The 18195-nt window shown below is 41.8% G+C and overlaps 1 protein-coding gene across 3 annotated transcripts in view; it reads right to left on the reverse strand.

The window, feature by feature from the left end:
* Positions 1–1777: 1777 nt before the first annotated feature.
* Positions 1778–18195, reverse strand: part of b4galt5 (UDP-Gal:betaGlcNAc beta 1,4- galactosyltransferase, polypeptide 5) — a 95722-nt gene continuing 79304 nt past the window's right edge. For all 3 annotated transcript variants that reach the window (XM_061904379.1, XM_061904380.1, XM_061904381.1), the window contains exons 3-9: positions 18021–18134; positions 11453–11580; positions 10718–10834; positions 10442–10629; positions 10226–10348; positions 8621–8722; positions 1778–6229 (exon numbers count right to left, since the gene is read on the reverse strand). In XM_061904379.1, coding sequence (XP_061760363.1) covers positions 6082–6229; positions 8621–8722; positions 10226–10348; positions 10442–10629; positions 10718–10834; positions 11453–11580; positions 18021–18134 — 920 coding nt within the window. In that variant the 3' untranslated portion in view covers positions 1778–6081. The remainder of the gene's footprint in view (positions 6230–8620; positions 8723–10225; positions 10349–10441; positions 10630–10717; positions 10835–11452; positions 11581–18020; positions 18135–18195) is intronic.

The raw sequence follows: 18195 nt of genomic DNA on the forward strand, positions 1-18195 counted from the left end.
GCTGCTGTGTTGGATCCGCTTTGGACTGGACTCTCGCGACTGTGTTGGATCCATTGTGGATTGAACTTTCACAGTATCATGTTAGACCCGCTCGACATCCATTGCTTTCCTCCTCTCTAAGGTTCTCATAGTCATCATTGTCACCGACGTCCCACTGGGTGTGAGTTTTCCTTGCCCTTATGTGGGCCTACCGAGGATGTCGTGGTGGTTTGTGCAGCCCTTTGAGACACTAGTGATTTAGGGCTATATAAGTAAACATTGATTGATTGATTGATTGATGTTGGATCCACCATGGACTTGACTCTCACTATTATGTTGGATCCACTATGGCAGTGGTCGGGAACCTTTTTGGCTTAGAGAGCCATGAAAGAAAAATATTAAGAAGTATTTCCATGAGAGCCATATAATTTTTATTTAACACTGAATACAACTAAATACGTACATTTATAAGTAAGACCAACATAAGTAAGAGCCAGATGAGGTGGTTCGGGCATCCGGTCAGGATGCCACCCGAATGCCTCCCTTGGGAGGTGTTTAGGGCACGTCCAACCGGTAGGAGGCCACGGGGAAGACCCAGGACACGTTGGGAAGACTATGTCTCCCGGCTGGCCTGGGAACGCCTCGGGATCCCCCGGGAAGAGCTAGACAAAGTGGCTGGGGAGGGGGAAGCCTGGGATTCCCTGCTTAGGCTGTTGCCCCCGCGACCCGACTTTGGATAAGCGGAAGAAGATGGATGGACCAACATTTTTAGAGTATATTAAGTCTCGCATCTTTTAATAACTGTTATTTTTAAGCAAACCAATAATTAATAAAATACTTGTTGAAGAGGTGCGGTAGAAAACCGATGGATGGATTAAAATGCATGAGAATGTTTTGTATTTTAAATGTTATTTTTAACACTGTGATTACCAGCGGAATTATTCATTACTTATCGTGTTAAGTAATGTCAGCTAAGATTTATCTGAGAGCCAGATGCAGTCATCAAAAGAGCCACATCTGGCTCTAGAGCCATAGGTTCCTTACCCCTGCACTATGGACTAGACTCTCACAATATTATGCTACATCTACTCGACGTTTATTGGACCGTTCGCCCAGGGGGTCAGGGGGTCCTCACATCTGCGGTCCCCCCACGGTTTCTCATTGTCTTCCCATTGGGTTGAGTTTTTACTGGCTTGTGAGACACTGGTGATTTAGGTCTATATACATAAGTCAACTTTGATTGACTGATATTGTGATTGTCCTTTAATCCTAAGCATTTGTTGCATGAACATACTAGCTTTGTTAGACAAGATCAAAGACTGTATTGGACAATATAGTTTACATTCCAAATAGCCATTTCCATTGATTACAAGTAATAAGAAAAGTCAAATTCCTTACTTACCTATCAAGGAGGAAATAAGCAAGTTTGGCGTCTCCATCTTTCAAAGGCATCCCCGATACACATCTTTGTTTTGTTCCTGGCTTTGCCATGAATAAGCTGGTGTAATTCCCGGGCCTCAGTTGAAAAAAAAAACTGCTATACAGGCTTTTAGTTTTCATACATATTTCACATTGATGTTTCTTTTAGAGCGGGCAAACTGTTAAGATGACCCATCCTCGCTCTTGTCTACATTGTGACCTGAACTCCTCTGCGACTCTCCTGCCTGCAAGCTTCCATTTGCAGCGCAATGCAACCACAATATTATTTGAGATAATTAAAAATTGAGCCGCTAAACCACACCGAAACGCTCGGCGCTGGTGTGGACCTCAACCCAAACACACACAGAGAGAGGCTGCATCTTTACAAGTTTCTTTTTATTGGTGTACTTTGACAATAACAATGATGGTATAAAAGAAAACCCCCATCATACAAATTTCAATAATCAAAAGAGAAATATGTCAATACACAAACAGATCCACGTAAGGCTGACATCAAGTTTTGACATGTGTTTTTTTTAGTGACCAATTCATAGAGCATGCCCCTCTATACAATGCGGGACAATATATTCCATATTTAGTGGTCTGTTCCTAATTTTTCATTGGTTCAAATTCCTCAAAAAGAAAATCAGTGTAGACTTTGGAGCAGATTGTGTTAGTTTAGGTGCCAGTATTTATCATCGCATTAAAAGCACATGGTGGTAATGGCAAACACCCCGCTACCTTTTAGTGCAGCTCACTCATCTACACTCCGACTGTAAAACACAACTTAGGAGGACACCGGCCTTGATCAGGGCGGGTGCCCACCTCTGCCATGATAAGTCTATAAGTTTTCGACTCCAGCATTTCAAGAGCAGGGAGGCCACTTACATGCAGAATCAGCAGCAAATGTGAGAGGAATCCCAATTTTGGGGGGAATAATTCCATTTCTTGTGTTTGAAACAAGGGTGTGCTGTAAAGCAGTGATGTAAAAACATTGATGTCGCTGTGTAAGCTTCACTTTAGCACTTAAATGGCACCTGGTACCAGCCAACCCACTCCAAATCCTTGTTCTTTATGCTACCATCTGTAGTAAATTCAAGACCTTGTAGATTTTCTAAAACACTACACACGACAATATTTACAATGATTTTTTTCTTGATATGCACTTATTTCAATTTAAATAACCGCTTGTAAAAAAAAAAAAAAAAAAAGAAATTAAAAAGTTGTGTGAAAACCACTGCAATAAATTAAGAAGCTTTTAAGGCTGCCAGTTTTGTCAGACACCCACGAATTGGTTCCTTCATTCAAACTGGCATTGAATGGATTAGAACAGGTGAGGTTATGATACTGTGAGCAGCACGGTATATATATATATGTGTGTGTGTATATGTGTATATATATATAAATATACACACATATAGACATACATAAATACATACATATACACATACACACACATATATATACACATATACATACAGTATAGATATATACACACATATATACGTATATATATATATATATACACACATATATATGAATATACATACATACATATATACACATTTACATATAAATACATATACATATGTACACATATATACACATATATACTTATATATACATATACATTCATACACATATGCATTTACATGTATATATATATATACATACACATTCATGTGTGTGTGTGTGTATATATATATTTATATATTTTACCCAAAAACAGTCAATTTCCTGTTTTAGATTATAGCATGAGAGTGCGACTGATTTAAAGTTCTCGTCTTCATGGCAGAACAAAATATTTTGTTGAATATGCGGCTGCTTGTTCTTCATCGACAAAGCTCACTGGTGACTTAAAACAACCAATCATATCACTTCAATGTCAACTCTTCATGTGACGCTCGTTACCTTAACCACTGTTTCTATATGTCTATTGAGCTTTTAATTTAAAGCAATGATAAAGTAAAACATATACAGTGTATCACAAGAACATCAATAAAGGAACCTGCTCAGTTGCTCACTACTCGGCTCCATTAAATCATCAGTGCAGAAAACGAAAACTCTCCAAAAACTTTTCTTTATCTAGAGTGTGGTTGCGCCTCTGGAGGTTTTTAGCCATTTCACTCAAACACGCATGAAAAAACTGTTGATGCTTTATGTAAATGTCGCAAATGTCTCGGAGCATCATTGGGCACCTCCTTAGCATTTGGTTAAGAGGTAAAAACGTGCTTCAGCTTTGCCACACTGCACCAGAACCAAGACTACTGATGGTTTAGCAGGTGGTATTATGTCTCCAATTGCACAGATCAAACACATCATAGTCGAGCATGTACCTCCGACTTTGTGATGGGTTTTAAAGCCCAAAACAAAAATGTGTTTTTGCGTTCCAGTTGGAAGGGATGACTGTGGTCACATGTTCTTCAAATTGTTTCCAGAAAGCGCACAAGAGACTCTCCCTCTCTCTAAAGGTCAGCACCATTGATTATCACTTTGTTTGAAAGGAGGAGCTCAATGAAACACGTGGACAGACAACATTTATTACGCTCTCTTGCTCCTTCTGCGGTTGTCACACAAAATGGCGTCCTCAGATGCGTCTGCTGTGCAGATTAACGCACACCCATCCTAAACTGGTCCCAGTCCATTTCATCAGACATCCCATCTGCATGAAATGAAACAGTTGCCGGGTTTGAACACAGATCGGAACCAAACAACCTCTATATAACTACATGTGACTACATGATTCAGTGCATCTAACACAGCCCATCATACCGCAACTTCTATGTTGTCGTACAAACTGCAAACAATTTGAAAAAATAAACCAAAAATCAGCAACAATTACTGAAAATAATTCTTAAAAGATCAAATAAATAAAAGAGGTCCAGCCTCAGTGGGAACACAACAGTAATTCATCCACGCCACACCCCTCCGCACACTCACGTGCACGCACACGCACACACACACACACACAAGATATATCTTAAGAAATGCTTACAAGGCGATTTGTGTGAAATGGAATATTTGCGTGATGAGGACATTGGGGAATGTCTACATTTGTTTTCTCGATTTTCCTCATCATGTTCAGGGTGGGATGGTCCATTTAAAGCACACAGATATAAAAAAAAAGAAAAAAAAAAAAAAAACGGCAATTATTCGACTGTACCATGAGAGTGTCAGGCAGTGTCAGTGCACAATGTCCGACTGCACGCCAACCAACAAACAACAAAGACCCAAATGAGAGGTAAAAGCAAAGCTCCATCAGATGCGTGTATGTAAAAATGTAAGTAATCGGAAGAGGTTTCAGTTTACAAATAATAATAAAGGCAGCCATCAATACATTAAGAGATACAGTAATCACAGAACCACATAGTGCAGGCGGGCCGGCTAACGGAGGCATTAACATTACGCAATCTAACAAATAACAAATCAAAAGCTTCTGTAAACACCATCTGGACAGTGACAGCAATCAAGTCCGATACCTCCGGTTCACACGTATGATAATGGAGGTGACAGAACAATTTCTCATTCCCAGGTCTGTGATTACACGCCGCAAACAAAATGAGGTCTTAAGTCAATCCCGTCACGCTGATTCTGATTACATGACAACAACTATCTATTTGCATCAGCTCTCACCATCCCACTTACAGACAGGTTCCCAAAAGACATTGTTCTTTACTGGGTGGCATGTTGACTTAGGGAAAAGGTGCCAGGAATGCAACGTATGCATATGCAGTCTTTCCCGCTCTGTCAAATGCAAGGATATTGTAGCACCTGTGCTATTGCATCTGTATCATGAGGCAGTCTAAATGAACCTGTGTGATATTACAGCTTATTGCTATCAGGAGGAGCCATGCTCTCCCACACACAGTCACTCGCTGGCAGCCAGGTACATCCAAAGCAACAACACAAATATCACAGTCTTCGAATGGTATGTTCACAGGGTAAAATATAGTTGTAAAAATGAGCAAGATATTAATATATTCTAAATTTAGCATAAACTATCTCATATATAGATGATTGAAAACACTCACTCAATCTTCATAGAATTTTCTCTCGTTCTCGTCACTTGTAAATTTTGGCATACCTTTTGCAGAACCAGCTGCAAGCTTCCACGCAGTAAAAGGTGTGTGTGCATGTGAGTGGGTACATGCAATTTTTTAAAATCTTTTTTTACCGGACTACTGCATTTGTGTAAGATGTGCAAAAGCAAAAAATAAAAAATAAGAGACCACGGCATCATCATCACCTCGCGAGTCAGAACTGCTGCGTGCGTACATAAGTGGCAAGTGAGTTTCACGGCCTGTTTTATGAAACATATGTAAATGATATCGCAGGGATGAGATATCTTCGTATCAATTAGTGAATCAATGGATGCTGAAGGCCAAAATGGTGAAAAAAGGCATGTGGACGTTGAAGACAAGATAAGCCCAGATGAGTGGAGTGATGGACTGTGGCACAAACAAGTGCAGCATTAACCCTATCGTCTTATATGTTTTATCCAACACATTTTTGGAGCATTTTGAGTCTTCGTAAATTTTTTTTTTTTTTTTTTTGCATACCCACAAAAGAAATACAGCAAGAATCAAATAAAACGCGTTTCAGCAGTGCGCAACTGGTGAGATATGGCTGACGTCCAGAGAACTTTTTGATTCCCAGGTGGTTCTCAGTCCAGCTGTGTCTACATCAGTAGTCGGCTACAGGTGCAAGGTTTCTGCTCAAGCTGACGGTGATGTTGGTGTAGAGAGGTCTCCTGGACACCAGGGGGGAGTAGTTTAAGTTGTTCAGACCATCCACTCTTTGCCTCTCCTTTGAGTGGCGGAGAAGACTATACCTGTGAGAGCAATCAAACAGATTTTTTTTATTTTTATAACAGATTTTATTTTACACTTTATACAAACCCTGTTTCCATATGAGTTGGGAAATTGTGTTAGAAGTAAATATAAATGGAATACAACTATTTGCAAATAATTTTCAACCCATATTCAGTTAAATATGCTACAAAGACAACTAATTTGATATTAAAACTGATAAACATTTGATTTTTTTGCAATTAATCATTACTTTAGAATTTGATACCAGCAACACTTGACAAAGAAGTTGGTAAAGGTGGCAATAAATACTAATTAAGTGGAGGAATGCTCATCAAACACTTATTTGGAACATCCCACAGGTGTGCAGGCTAATTGGGAACAGGTGGGTGCCATGATTGGGTATAAAGCAGGTTCCATGAAATGCTAAGTAATTCACAAACAAGGATGGGGCGAGGGTCACCAATTTGTAATCAAATTGTTGAATAGTTTTAGAACAACATTTCTCAACGAGCTATTGGAAGGAATTTAGGGATTTTACCATCTACGTTCCGTAAAATCCTCAAAAGGTTCAGAGAATCAGGAGAAATCACTGCATGTAAGCAATGATATTACGGACCTTTGATCCCTCAGGCGGTACTGCATCAAAAACCGACATCAGTGTGTAAAGGATATCGCCACATGAGCTCAGGAACACTTCATAAAAGCACTGTCAATAACTACAGTTGGTCGCTACATTTGTAAGTGCAAGTTAAAATTCTACGATGCAAAGCGAAAGCCATTTATCAACAACACCCAGGAACGCCGCCGGCTTCGCTGGCCCCAAGCTGATCTAAGATGGACAGAGGCAAAGTGGAAAAGTGTTTTGTGGTCTGACGAGTCCACATTTCAAATTATATTTGGAAACTGTGGACGTGGTGTCCTCCGGATCAAAGAGGAAAATCTGTATGGGTATGGGGGTGTATTAGTGCGTCATCCATGCAACGTTATCATGGACGCCCCAGTTTATTTCAGCAAAACAATGCCAAGCCACGTGTTACAACAGTGTGGCTTCATAGTAAAAGAGTGTGGGTACTTTCTGGCCCGCCTGCAGTCCAGACATGTCTCCCATCGAAAATGTGTGGCGCATTATGAAGGGTAAAATAGGACAACAAGACCCCAGACTGTTGAACAACTTAAGCCGTACAGCAAGCAAGAATGGTAAAGAATTCCAGTTTCAAAGCTTCAACAATTAGTTTCCTCAGTTCCCAAACGTTTACTGAGTGTTGTTAAAAGAAAATGTGATGTAACACAGTGGTGAACATGCCCTTTCCCAACTACTTTGGCACGTGTTGCAGCCATGAAATTGTAAGTTATTTATCATATGCAAAAAAAAAATAAAGTTTATGAGTTTGAACATCAAATATATTGTCTTTGTAGTGCATGCAATTGAATATGGGTTGAAAAGGATTTGCAAATCATTGTATTCCTTTTTTATTTCCATCGAACACAATTTCCCAACTCATATGGAAACGGGGTTTGTACTTTAAAGGGGATCAATGATGATTTTGTATTTTTGGTGTAAATTTTGCTCCTTATTCGATTTCACAACCTATTTTTTTGAGTCCGTCTGCAAGATGTTTGTTTGTGGAGAAGTTCCCAAATTGCGAATGAAACCAAGCCCTAACCTTTTCAAAAGTATAATTAATCTTCTTAAAATTTACACTGGTAAATATGTACTTTATCTTGAGAACTATCTTCACTATGATTTCTTTCCAGACATTGTCAAACATGAACTGTATAAACATATATATTCACCAGATCACAACATTAAGTACACAGCTGGACACTGGCCGATCAATACAGAGCACCATAAACAAGTTGCTTTGAGCAGCAATTATGTCACTGCATGTGGTACATCTGCGTTATGCGCATGCCTCAAATAGATGAAAATAATACTTTAGCCTACCTTTTATTGTGTTTCCTCAAACTCAGCTGGCCTCGTACAGAGCTCCCCGCCCCCATAGCTTAACTGAATATCCAATAAAGTACATCCATCTCGCTGTGACATCACAATGTAACCATACTGTAAAACTCTATGTGCAGGGCACCCAAAACTGCCACATTTGAACAATATTTATAAGTCAGAAAAAAAGAAAATTGTCGTAGGTCCACTTCAAAAGTATTGATTTTAACCAGTTTATGCTATTGTTGAGAAGGTATTGCTGGGAATGCAACAATTATTTCCCAGTGAGGTCCTCGAGCTGTATGTCACATGCAAAGTCTTTAAACAAGTTAGAATTCTCTTAAAGTCATTGCTCGGGTGCTTTTCATGTGACTGGCTCACATGTCTCAAAGCTTCATTCCAATTATTGTGCGTGTGTGTGTGTGTGTGTGTTTGTGTGCAAAGAAGGTTTGTATTCAATGGCACCGACCTTCCCAGGAACTGGACCTCTCCGCGATGGTGGTGTTGAATGGACTTGTAGCGCCCCTGCTCTCCATGTGGTCTGCTTACGGTGTAATTGGCATACAGCACCCTACAAACAGATTTTGTGCTTACTTATGCATGAAGTACAATCTGTTGCATTGGTGACCCTAATTAGCGTATGTTCATAGATTGCCTACTAGCTCATCTACAAACATGATATTTTCATAATATTAAGGATGGTTACCTTTCACATTTAGATCAATACGGTGCCTTTTCCTGGTACCTGGGAATCGATACCAGTACTCAACAATACTAATTTTTGATACTTTTCTGTGTGCCCGAATGTTTGTAAATGTCAATTGTTTAATCGTGAGACCCCTTTTTGATTTAACATTTAACACTGAGTTGATAATTATAAATGTGCTTTCAAATTGTTATACATTGTGTTCTTACAGCTCTGAGTCTCATCTGCAAGTATCATCTAGTTGATTTTGCATAAAAATTTATGTAATTACAAGACGTTAGACGGCAGAAGTGTGTAGGCTACGATGTTTTGCCATAGCCAGTCTTTGCTATTAAGATAAATGTGTCAGTCTTGTCTTTTGTTGAGCCCTACAACGTGTTTATACTACAAGTATTGTACTTAGTACACACCAGTTTTTGTATTTTAGTTGTAGTTTTGATCACCATATTTGGAGGCGTTGAAATCGCCATGTAAAATTGCAAAAATTGCAGATGCTAATCGAAAATCCAATCCAAAGTAGATAAACATCAAGTTCGCAGATTTTGAAAAGTGTAGCCTTACTTTACTTCGGAGCGCTTCTTCTTGCTTCGCAGGCATGGAAAATTGTAACATTTCCTAGAGCAGTCCTTCTCAAATAGTGGGGGGAAGCGGTGCTATGCTAGAGGGGGCGAATGTGACCTCGGGGAACATGCTTTTCTTGCTGTACCAGAATATGATGAAGCATATGTAGTGCTTTGCTTCCCTGTTACCACGGTGGGAGACGAGGAAAGACCGGTGTGTTGTTTCTTTCAATGTTAATACGCTTACAACATTATGCAGAAGCATACAATTTTATAGAGAAATAATACTATTTATAGTCACGGTGGAGAGTGGGAAGGGGGGGCAAAATATTTTCTTCTTCCTCAGGCGGGGGTGTAAAAGAAAATATTTGAGAAGCAGTCCAAATGGTCCGCTCTAAGTGTTAGAGTAGTTTCCCGGCCAAGTGCTTAAACTGGTGCCACGAGTGCAACTAAACGTGACGTCATGTGCAACAAACGTATCAATATATTCTCGCGTTTGATTTTATGTTAATCAGTACCAATGACATCAGGTTGTTACCAAAAAAGTACCAAAATCAGTACCCATCCCTGTTTACAATACACAATTAGATTGGTAAGCAAGAGCCACTGTGTGTGTGTATTTCCTCAAACTTGTATTAACATGCGCTTACAAAGCTATGTGGTAAGGTAAATGGAATTGAAAAATACTACAGTATACCCAGACTATTTGGCTTATCCAGCTCTTGAACATTCTTAATATCATATTGACAACCTGCTGCAGCAGTACAGTATGATAGGACAGAGTCTCTGTATATTTATGTGCTCTTACCTGCTCCAAAGGTCATCGTCTTCTCCTCCCCAGCCCCAGAATGCATTAGGAAATCCATTAATCTTTTTGAACTGTCCCACCGTCATGCCACTGACACCGCCAAAGAACTCATTATACGGAAGCCTTATAGAGAAAATGTTGACATATTAAAAGTATATCAATCAAGGACGGCACTTACTTACTCAATACTCCATAGGAGACTGTATCAGGACTCACATGTAGGAATACTTGTCAAGCTTGACCGCAAAGTGTCTGGGCATGTCCGTGCAGCCATAGTAGTTTCTGTCATTCTCCATGAGGTGGTCAACGTCATGGAATATAAGACAGTCCCAATTCAGGTCCTTCATGGCCTCCTTGTAGCCCACGTTGAACAACATTGCTCTGTTAAATGGCTCCGTGCCAGCCTGGACAGGAGGTAGAGACGAATCATTAACAGGAAGGGTTGGGTGGTTACAAAGGTGAACCTGCCAATACCTGGATGGGGGCGCATACCTGCTCAATAACATAAAAGCCAAACTGGAGCTTCTGTTTCTGTAGCACTGGCACCAGATGTCTCAAGAGGATGGGCAAGTGCTCGGGTCGGTTCCTGAACGGGATTAAGATTGCCACCTAAGGCCACACAAAATAGAAGAGATGTGAGACAATGGGCATGTGATAAAAACACAGAAATGCACTGACGTCTGATCATAAATCACAGCGGACGCAGGAGGGCATGTGATGTCGACTGAAAGATGTGTTGTTGATTTTATGCAATGAGTGGATGTGTTTTAAATCCTATTTTAAGCTTCTTTTGGAGTTGAATAAAAAGCAAACAGTCACATGAATAACAGCAAATGCATAGACTGCCTATTGTTAGTTGTGAGTGCTATTATTGTTCTGTAAGAGAAATCATTTGTTTAGTCAGAGCGCACACACAAGGCAGATTAATGCATGAGACAGACAGATGTCTGACAAGATTGTGCAGTGTGGCTCATAAATAAATGGGCAGGATTACGCTATTTCCTGTACAGGAATGTGGATTTTTTTTAACAACTACCGGGAAAATCCAAATAAACGCTTGACCACGTAAAAGAAGAAGCCACGAGTGTAACACACCATGCACACATGATTCAATGAAAAATAACATCCTTTCCACAAGTTTTTAAGCTGTTAACTATTATGTTATGACTTCTGAGTAAATTAACAGTATATTTTTTGGTAAATCTTACTAGGAAGTGACACGATTACCTTCCAACGGGGTAAACAGTCTTTGGGCTCCCAGTAGCCTCCTGAGGCAATAGTAGACTCTTGCTCCATCAATGATCTCTCCACATCCTCCAACGACACTTCACTCATATTCACTTCCAACCTACCTTCTGTGGTTAAAAAAAAAACATTTTTTTATAATAAAAGAGGAAGGAAAAAACAAAACAGATATGCATTGATAACTAAGTGACGAGTGAATGAGCACGTAGGAGGGAAAAGAGCAACACAAGTAAAACACTAACAGTTGAGGGATCAGGAGCATAATTAGACATATTTAGGTTCTGTGGAACGACAAACCTTTGTAAGTATCATCAATCACACCTGAAACAAGACACCACCTCTCCACCACTTTAGAAGTCATTATTTTAGAATAACTAAAATAAATGATTCTATCTCTTAGAATTCAGTAACTTAACCTTGGTTCCTCTTTTTTAATACAGTCCCATTAGGGCTGGGCGATATGGACAAAAAAGTACATCTCGATGTACTTTTACTTAAACTGGATATTTGATATATATCTCGATTTATTTTCCGGTGAAAGTATACATATAACAATATTTATTTTGGAGCAAGATTCACTGAAATTGAAGTGAACGACAACTGTACTGTAAACAGTCAGTGGCACTTTTATTAACACCGTTAGTAAAGATGGGTACTAACAGCACAAAAAATAAACTGTTTAAGTAGCACAGAATTAGGTAACATAAATAAAATAGAAAAATATTTTTCGACGTAAAATAAATATTAGGGCTGTGCAAATAATAAAAAATATATCAAACTCAGATAAAAAATACATTTGCAGGCAGGCACTTTTTAATTCCCAGTCGAGGATGTAATGGACTGTCACACATGTACGGTTCTGGTCAGCGCTAAGTAGGTGACTTGACTTGTGTGGCTGTGATATTCAGCACTTTGGCATACATTTTTGGCAGCATTTCTCGTGCGAAATATGCCTGGCTTGGCAACTTGAGAACAGTTTTGATTTGGGCTTACAAGGTAAAAACCTCAAATGAATGTTTTATCCAGACGCATATCTTTGTCCAAATGTGGCCAAGTAGACACAGTGAGTTTCCTGGACGTCATCTACATTGCCAGAAGAAAAATGTAAAGAGGAAAATCCCTATGCCATCTTCCACTATTTTTTTTAATATATGAATCGCTCGCTTGAATATTCCCCCTTCTCTTCTATGACTCTCTCGTTGTCATTTGGGGTGTCTGTTGGGATTTCCCTTCCTGGTTCCATGACCCGCCCTATCTTGCCTCTGATTGGCCTGTCCCGAATGTTTTGCCTTAATCTCAACCAATCATGACTCATCATTGTAAACAACCAACCAATCCAATAAGTTCTTATACGTGCAAGCACGTCTTAAATGGATGAAGTGGAGGGGTTTAGTAACCCATGGAAGGGAGTGGGGAGCGTGGCTACAAAAAGTCCTCAAAAATAAGGAAAAAAAACACCTGCACAAAAAAATTAACAATAAATAATATATATTGCGCACATACGATTGCACAATGCATAGACAAACAACAACAAAAACACAATTTCAACACACATATAAACCACGTTGCAGGTCTCTGCAGTGCTGCAGACAGATACAAACAGACCCAACAAAGCAACCAAGAGAGCCGACTTCATCCTAGGCTGCCCACTATTTCTAGGCCGTTGTCCGGTCCTTCAGTGTTAATATGAATAATAGCAAACATGTAAACACTTATATTGTGCAAAAAATACATTTATATTCGTTCAAACATTATTATTTTTCATTTGAGTTCAATTTATTTTAAAAATATGTCTGTTTGCGCAAAATATATTTTTCTGTCTTAAAACTGCCTTTGCGACCTAAAATTTAAGACACAAATATAACCCTATACATGCCAAACTGCTAACTTTTTGACCGTTTATGACTACCATACATTTTCAATTGTGCTTGAACAGAGCAATAAAAAAATAGCTGTACAATGTTGTGGAACCACCAATGCTAACTTTTACTCTGTGGATCTGTACCATCACATTACATTTGTTTGTTTGTTACATTATGTGTTTTATTAATACAATCATACTTGTCCTGCAGTTGGCAACAAAAAAATAACCTGGACAAGAGCTCTGTATAGAGAGAATATGGCAAACTCAATTTTAGATGACCTCCTCGATGATTAGTCAAAAGGCACTCACGTGACTACAGGGCACCATGAATGATCCTAACTTTGAGCTGATGCTGTGTGTTTACAGCGTTTCTTTGTTAGATTTTCGACGTGCAAAAATGCCCTGTTATGCAGAATGGGGCTGCTTCCCCCGCAAGAATTGTTAAAGGTTTTACATCACTTTCCCCACAACTGGGAAATAATACAAGTATTGCAAATGATTACAGTGTCTTGTGCAAGGTAAACACATGACACAACGTCTGCGTTTTGTTCCGAAGCTAATACAAATAATAATAGAAAACATTATTAAATTAAAGAGACAAAATATTGCAATTTGGTAACAATAGATGATAAAGTTATACACCAATATAAACAGACAGACATTAAAAGAGTAAACCAAATCAAATTTTGGGTGTAACAATAGATTATCAAATGAACTGACTCCAGAAGGGGCCCCCCGGTGACCCGCGTCCGGGCGAGGGAAATCTGGGTCCTTCATTTGAATTTTTCATAGAGGTCTTCAGGCTGCTCTTTGTCTGATTCCTCACCTAGAATCAGTTTGTCTTGGGAGACCCTACCAGGGGTCATAAAGCCCTCGGACAACATAGTTCCTAGGATCATTGGTACATGCAAACTCCTCTACCACGATAAGGAGCACTTCAGCCCAGAGGTGGGGCACGATGGCGAGCGCCATGGGGCCCGGCCGGGCACAACCCGAAGAGGCAACGTGGGTCTCCCCTCCAATGGGCTCACTGCCCAGAGCAGAGGCCATAGAGGTCGGGTGCAATGTGAGCTGGGAGGCAGTCGAAGGCAGGGCACTTGGCGATCCGATCCTCAGCTACATAAGCTAGCTCTGGGGACATGGAACGTCACCTCGCTGGGGGGAAGGAGCCTGAGCTAGTGCGCGAGGTGGAGAGGTTCCGGCTAGATATAGTCGGATTCACTTCGACGCACGGTAAGGGCTCAGGAACCAGTTCTCTCGAGAGGGACTGGACTCTCTTCCACTCTGGCGTTGCCAGCAGTGAGAGGCGATGGGCTGGGGTGGCAATTCTTGTTGCCCCTTGGCTCAAAGCCTGCACGTTGGAGTTCAACCCAATGGACGAGAGGGTAGCTTCCCTCTGCCTTCGGGTGGGGGGACGGGTCCTGACTGTTGTTTGTGCTTACGCGCCAAACGGCAGCTCAGAGTACCCACCCTTTTAGGATTCACTCGAGGGAGTATTGGAGAGTGCGCCCCCGGGTGATTCCCTCGTTCTACGGGGGGACTTCAACGCTTATGTTGGCAACGATTGTGAAACCTGGAGAGGCGTGATTGGGAAAAATGGCCGTCCGGATCTGAACCCGAGTGGTGTTTTGTTATTGGACTTTTGTGTTTGTCACATATTGTCCATATCAAACACCATGTTCAAACATAAGGGTGTCCATATGTGCACTTAGCACCAGGACACCCCAGGCCGCAGCTCCATGATCGACTCACTACCTGCTGGTGAATTGTCTGCGATGGTGGGGGAGGATGCCGGACAGGCCTGGCAGGCCCAAACGCATTGCGAGGGTCTGCTGGGAACGCATAGCAGAGTCTCCTGTCAGAGAGAGTTTCAATTCCCGTCTTCGGAAGAACTTTGAACATGTCACGAGGGAGGCGCTAGACATTGTCCCGTACGATGTTCCGTACCTCTATTGTCGAGGTGGCCAATTGGAGCTGTGGCCGCAAGGTGGTTGGTGCCTGTCGTGGGGGTAATTCTAAAACCCGCTGTGAGGGATGCCATCAAGCTGAAGAAAGAGTCCTATCGGGTTCGTTTGGCTCGTAGGACGCCGGAGGTAGCAGACAGGTACCGACAGGTCAAGCGGTGCGCGGCTTCAGTGGTCGTGGAGGCAAAAACTTGGACATGGGAGGAGTTCGGGGAAGCCAATTGTTGACCACCATCCACCGCCTCAGGAAGGGAAAGCAATGGCATGTCAACACCGTGTATGGTGGGAATGGTGTTCTGCTGACCTCGACTGCGAATGTTGTGCACCGGTGGAGGGGATACTTCGAACCTCTCCTCAATCCTACCGACACGTCTTCCTTTGAGGAAGCAGTGCCTGGGGAATCTGTGATGAGCTGTCCTATTTCTGGGGTTGAGGTTGCCGAGGTAGTTAAAAAACTCCTTGATGGCAAGGCCCCGGGGTTGGATGAGATCCGCCCTAACTTCCTTAAGGCTCTGGATGCTGTGGGGCTGTCTTGGTTGACAAGACTCTGCAACATCGCGTAGACTTGGTGGGCGGTACTTCTGGATTGGCAGAACGGGGTGGTGGTTCCTCTCTTTAAGATGGAGAACCGGAGGGTATGTTCCAACTATCGTGAGATCACACTCATCAGCTTTACTGGTAAGGTCTATTCAGGTGTACTGGAGAGGACGCTACGATAGTCAAACCTCGGATTCAGGAGGAACAGTGTGGTTTTCGTCCTGGTCATGGAACTGTGGACCAGCTCTATACTCTCGGCAGTGTCCTTTCAGGTGCATGGGAGTTTGCCAACCAGTTTACATGTGCTTTGTGGACTTGGAGAAGGCATTCCACCGTGTATCCCGAGAAGTCTTGTGGGGAGTGCGCAGAGAGTATGGAGTATTGGACTGTCTGATTGTGGCGGTCCGGTTCCTGTATGATCAGTGTCAGAGCTTGGTCCACATTGCCGGCAGTAAGTCGGACCCGTTTACAGTGAGTGTTGGACTTCGCCAAGGCTGCCGTTTGTCACTGATTCTGTTCATAACTTTTGTGGACAAAATTTCTAGGCGCAGTCAGGGCGTTGAGGGTATCTGGTTTGGTGGCTGCAGGATTAGGTCTGCTTTTTGCAGATGGTGTGGTCCTGATGGCTTCATCTGGCAAAGTTCTTCAGCTTTCACCGGATCGGTTCACAGCAGAGTATAAAGCGAGTGGGATGGGAATCAGCACTTCTAAGTCCGAGTCCATGGTTCTCGCCCGGAAAAGTGTGGAGTTCCATCTCCAGGTTGGGGAGGAGATCTTGCCCCAAGTGGAGGAGTTAAAGTACCTTGGAGTCTTGTTCACGAGTGATAGAAGAGTGGATCATGAGATCGACAGGCGGATTGGCGGGGCGTCTTCAGTAATACGAACGCTGTATCGATCTGTTGTGGTGAAGAAGGAGCTGAGCCGGAAGGCAAAGATCTCAATTTACCGGGCAATCTACGTTCCCATCCTCACCTATGGTCATGAGCTTTGGGTTATGACCGAAAGGACAAGATCACGGGTACGAGCGGCCGAAATGAGCTTCCGCCGTCGAGTTGCGGGGCTCTCCCTTAGAGATAGGGTGATAAGATCTGTCATCCGGGAGGAGCTCAAAGTTAAATGGGACTGTGCTGAAATTCTTAATTTGCCCTCGGGGATTAATAAAGTATTTCGGATTCTGAGGATCCTTGGTATGAAAATATATGATAAAAATACGTTCTGCATAGATCATAGGTCAATCATGTCCAGAGTCAATAGTAGTACCTTGTCTATTTCTGAACTTCTTGACCATAACTTACAGACAATTTATGTTAACTAACCTCGCACAAGTTACTGTTGTCATTGGCTCTCCAGCCTTTACGGAGATTAATCAAGTATTTCTGATTCTGAGGATCCTTGGTATGAAAATATTTGATAAAAATACGTTCTGCATAGATCATAGGTCAATCATGTCCAGAGTCAATGGTCGTACATTGTAGATTTCTGACCTTCTTGACCATAACTTATAGACAATTTATGTTATCTAACCTCGCACAAGTTAGTGTTGTCATTGGCTCTCCAGCCTTTACGGCGAACCTACTCAGTGGCCCGGTGGACCTACTAGAGTGTCCGCCCTGAGATTGGTAGGTTGTGAGTTCAAACCCCGGCCGAGTCATACCAAAGACTACAAAAAAATGGGACCCATTGCCTCCCTGCTAGGCACTCAGCATCAAGGGTTGGAATTGGGGGTTAAATCACCATAAATGATTCCCGGGCGCGGCACCGCTGCTGCCCACTGCTCCCCTCCCTTCCCAGGGGGTTATCAAGGGGATGGGTCAAATGCAGTGGACACATTTCACCACACCTAGTGTGTGTGTGTGACAATCATTGGTACTTTAACTTTAACTTCACTTCCCATACTTCATGGCTTTATGGATTATTGCGGGGAAAGTGATGCAAATGCTTTGTGCACTTTTTGCACAGCTTTGCCCAATGCTACGCAACAAGGTATGTTTACAAGTCTAAAAAATTATTCAATTACATGAGATCTCGAAAGAGGATGTGCAGTGTACATACAGCTCTAGCTGTGGCAAGCCAAAGTTGGTCCCCAATCATTTAGGAGATCGTTTGAAACAGAGTTGCCTATACTCTATACTTGGCTCTCACCTGTACAACATATGCCGAAAGAAAGAACAAGACATCAACTTACTCATAGAGGGCAGCCTCTCAGGGCAAACTTGTGAGGGGAGATATGTGAAGTCCTCAGGAAGGTATGCAGTGGGAGGAGCATCACTTTCGCTCATGTTGAAGTCATAGGAGTAATCTGTAAACACACTAATATCAGTCTCTATTTCTGAATAAGGTGTGTACTGATGGTCCTCAAG

This window comes from Nerophis ophidion, linkage group LG06 (assembly GCF_033978795.1).
Source record: "Nerophis ophidion isolate RoL-2023_Sa linkage group LG06, RoL_Noph_v1.0, whole genome shotgun sequence".
In the NCBI taxonomy this organism is placed as follows: Eukaryota; Metazoa; Chordata; class Actinopteri; order Syngnathiformes; family Syngnathidae; genus Nerophis; species Nerophis ophidion.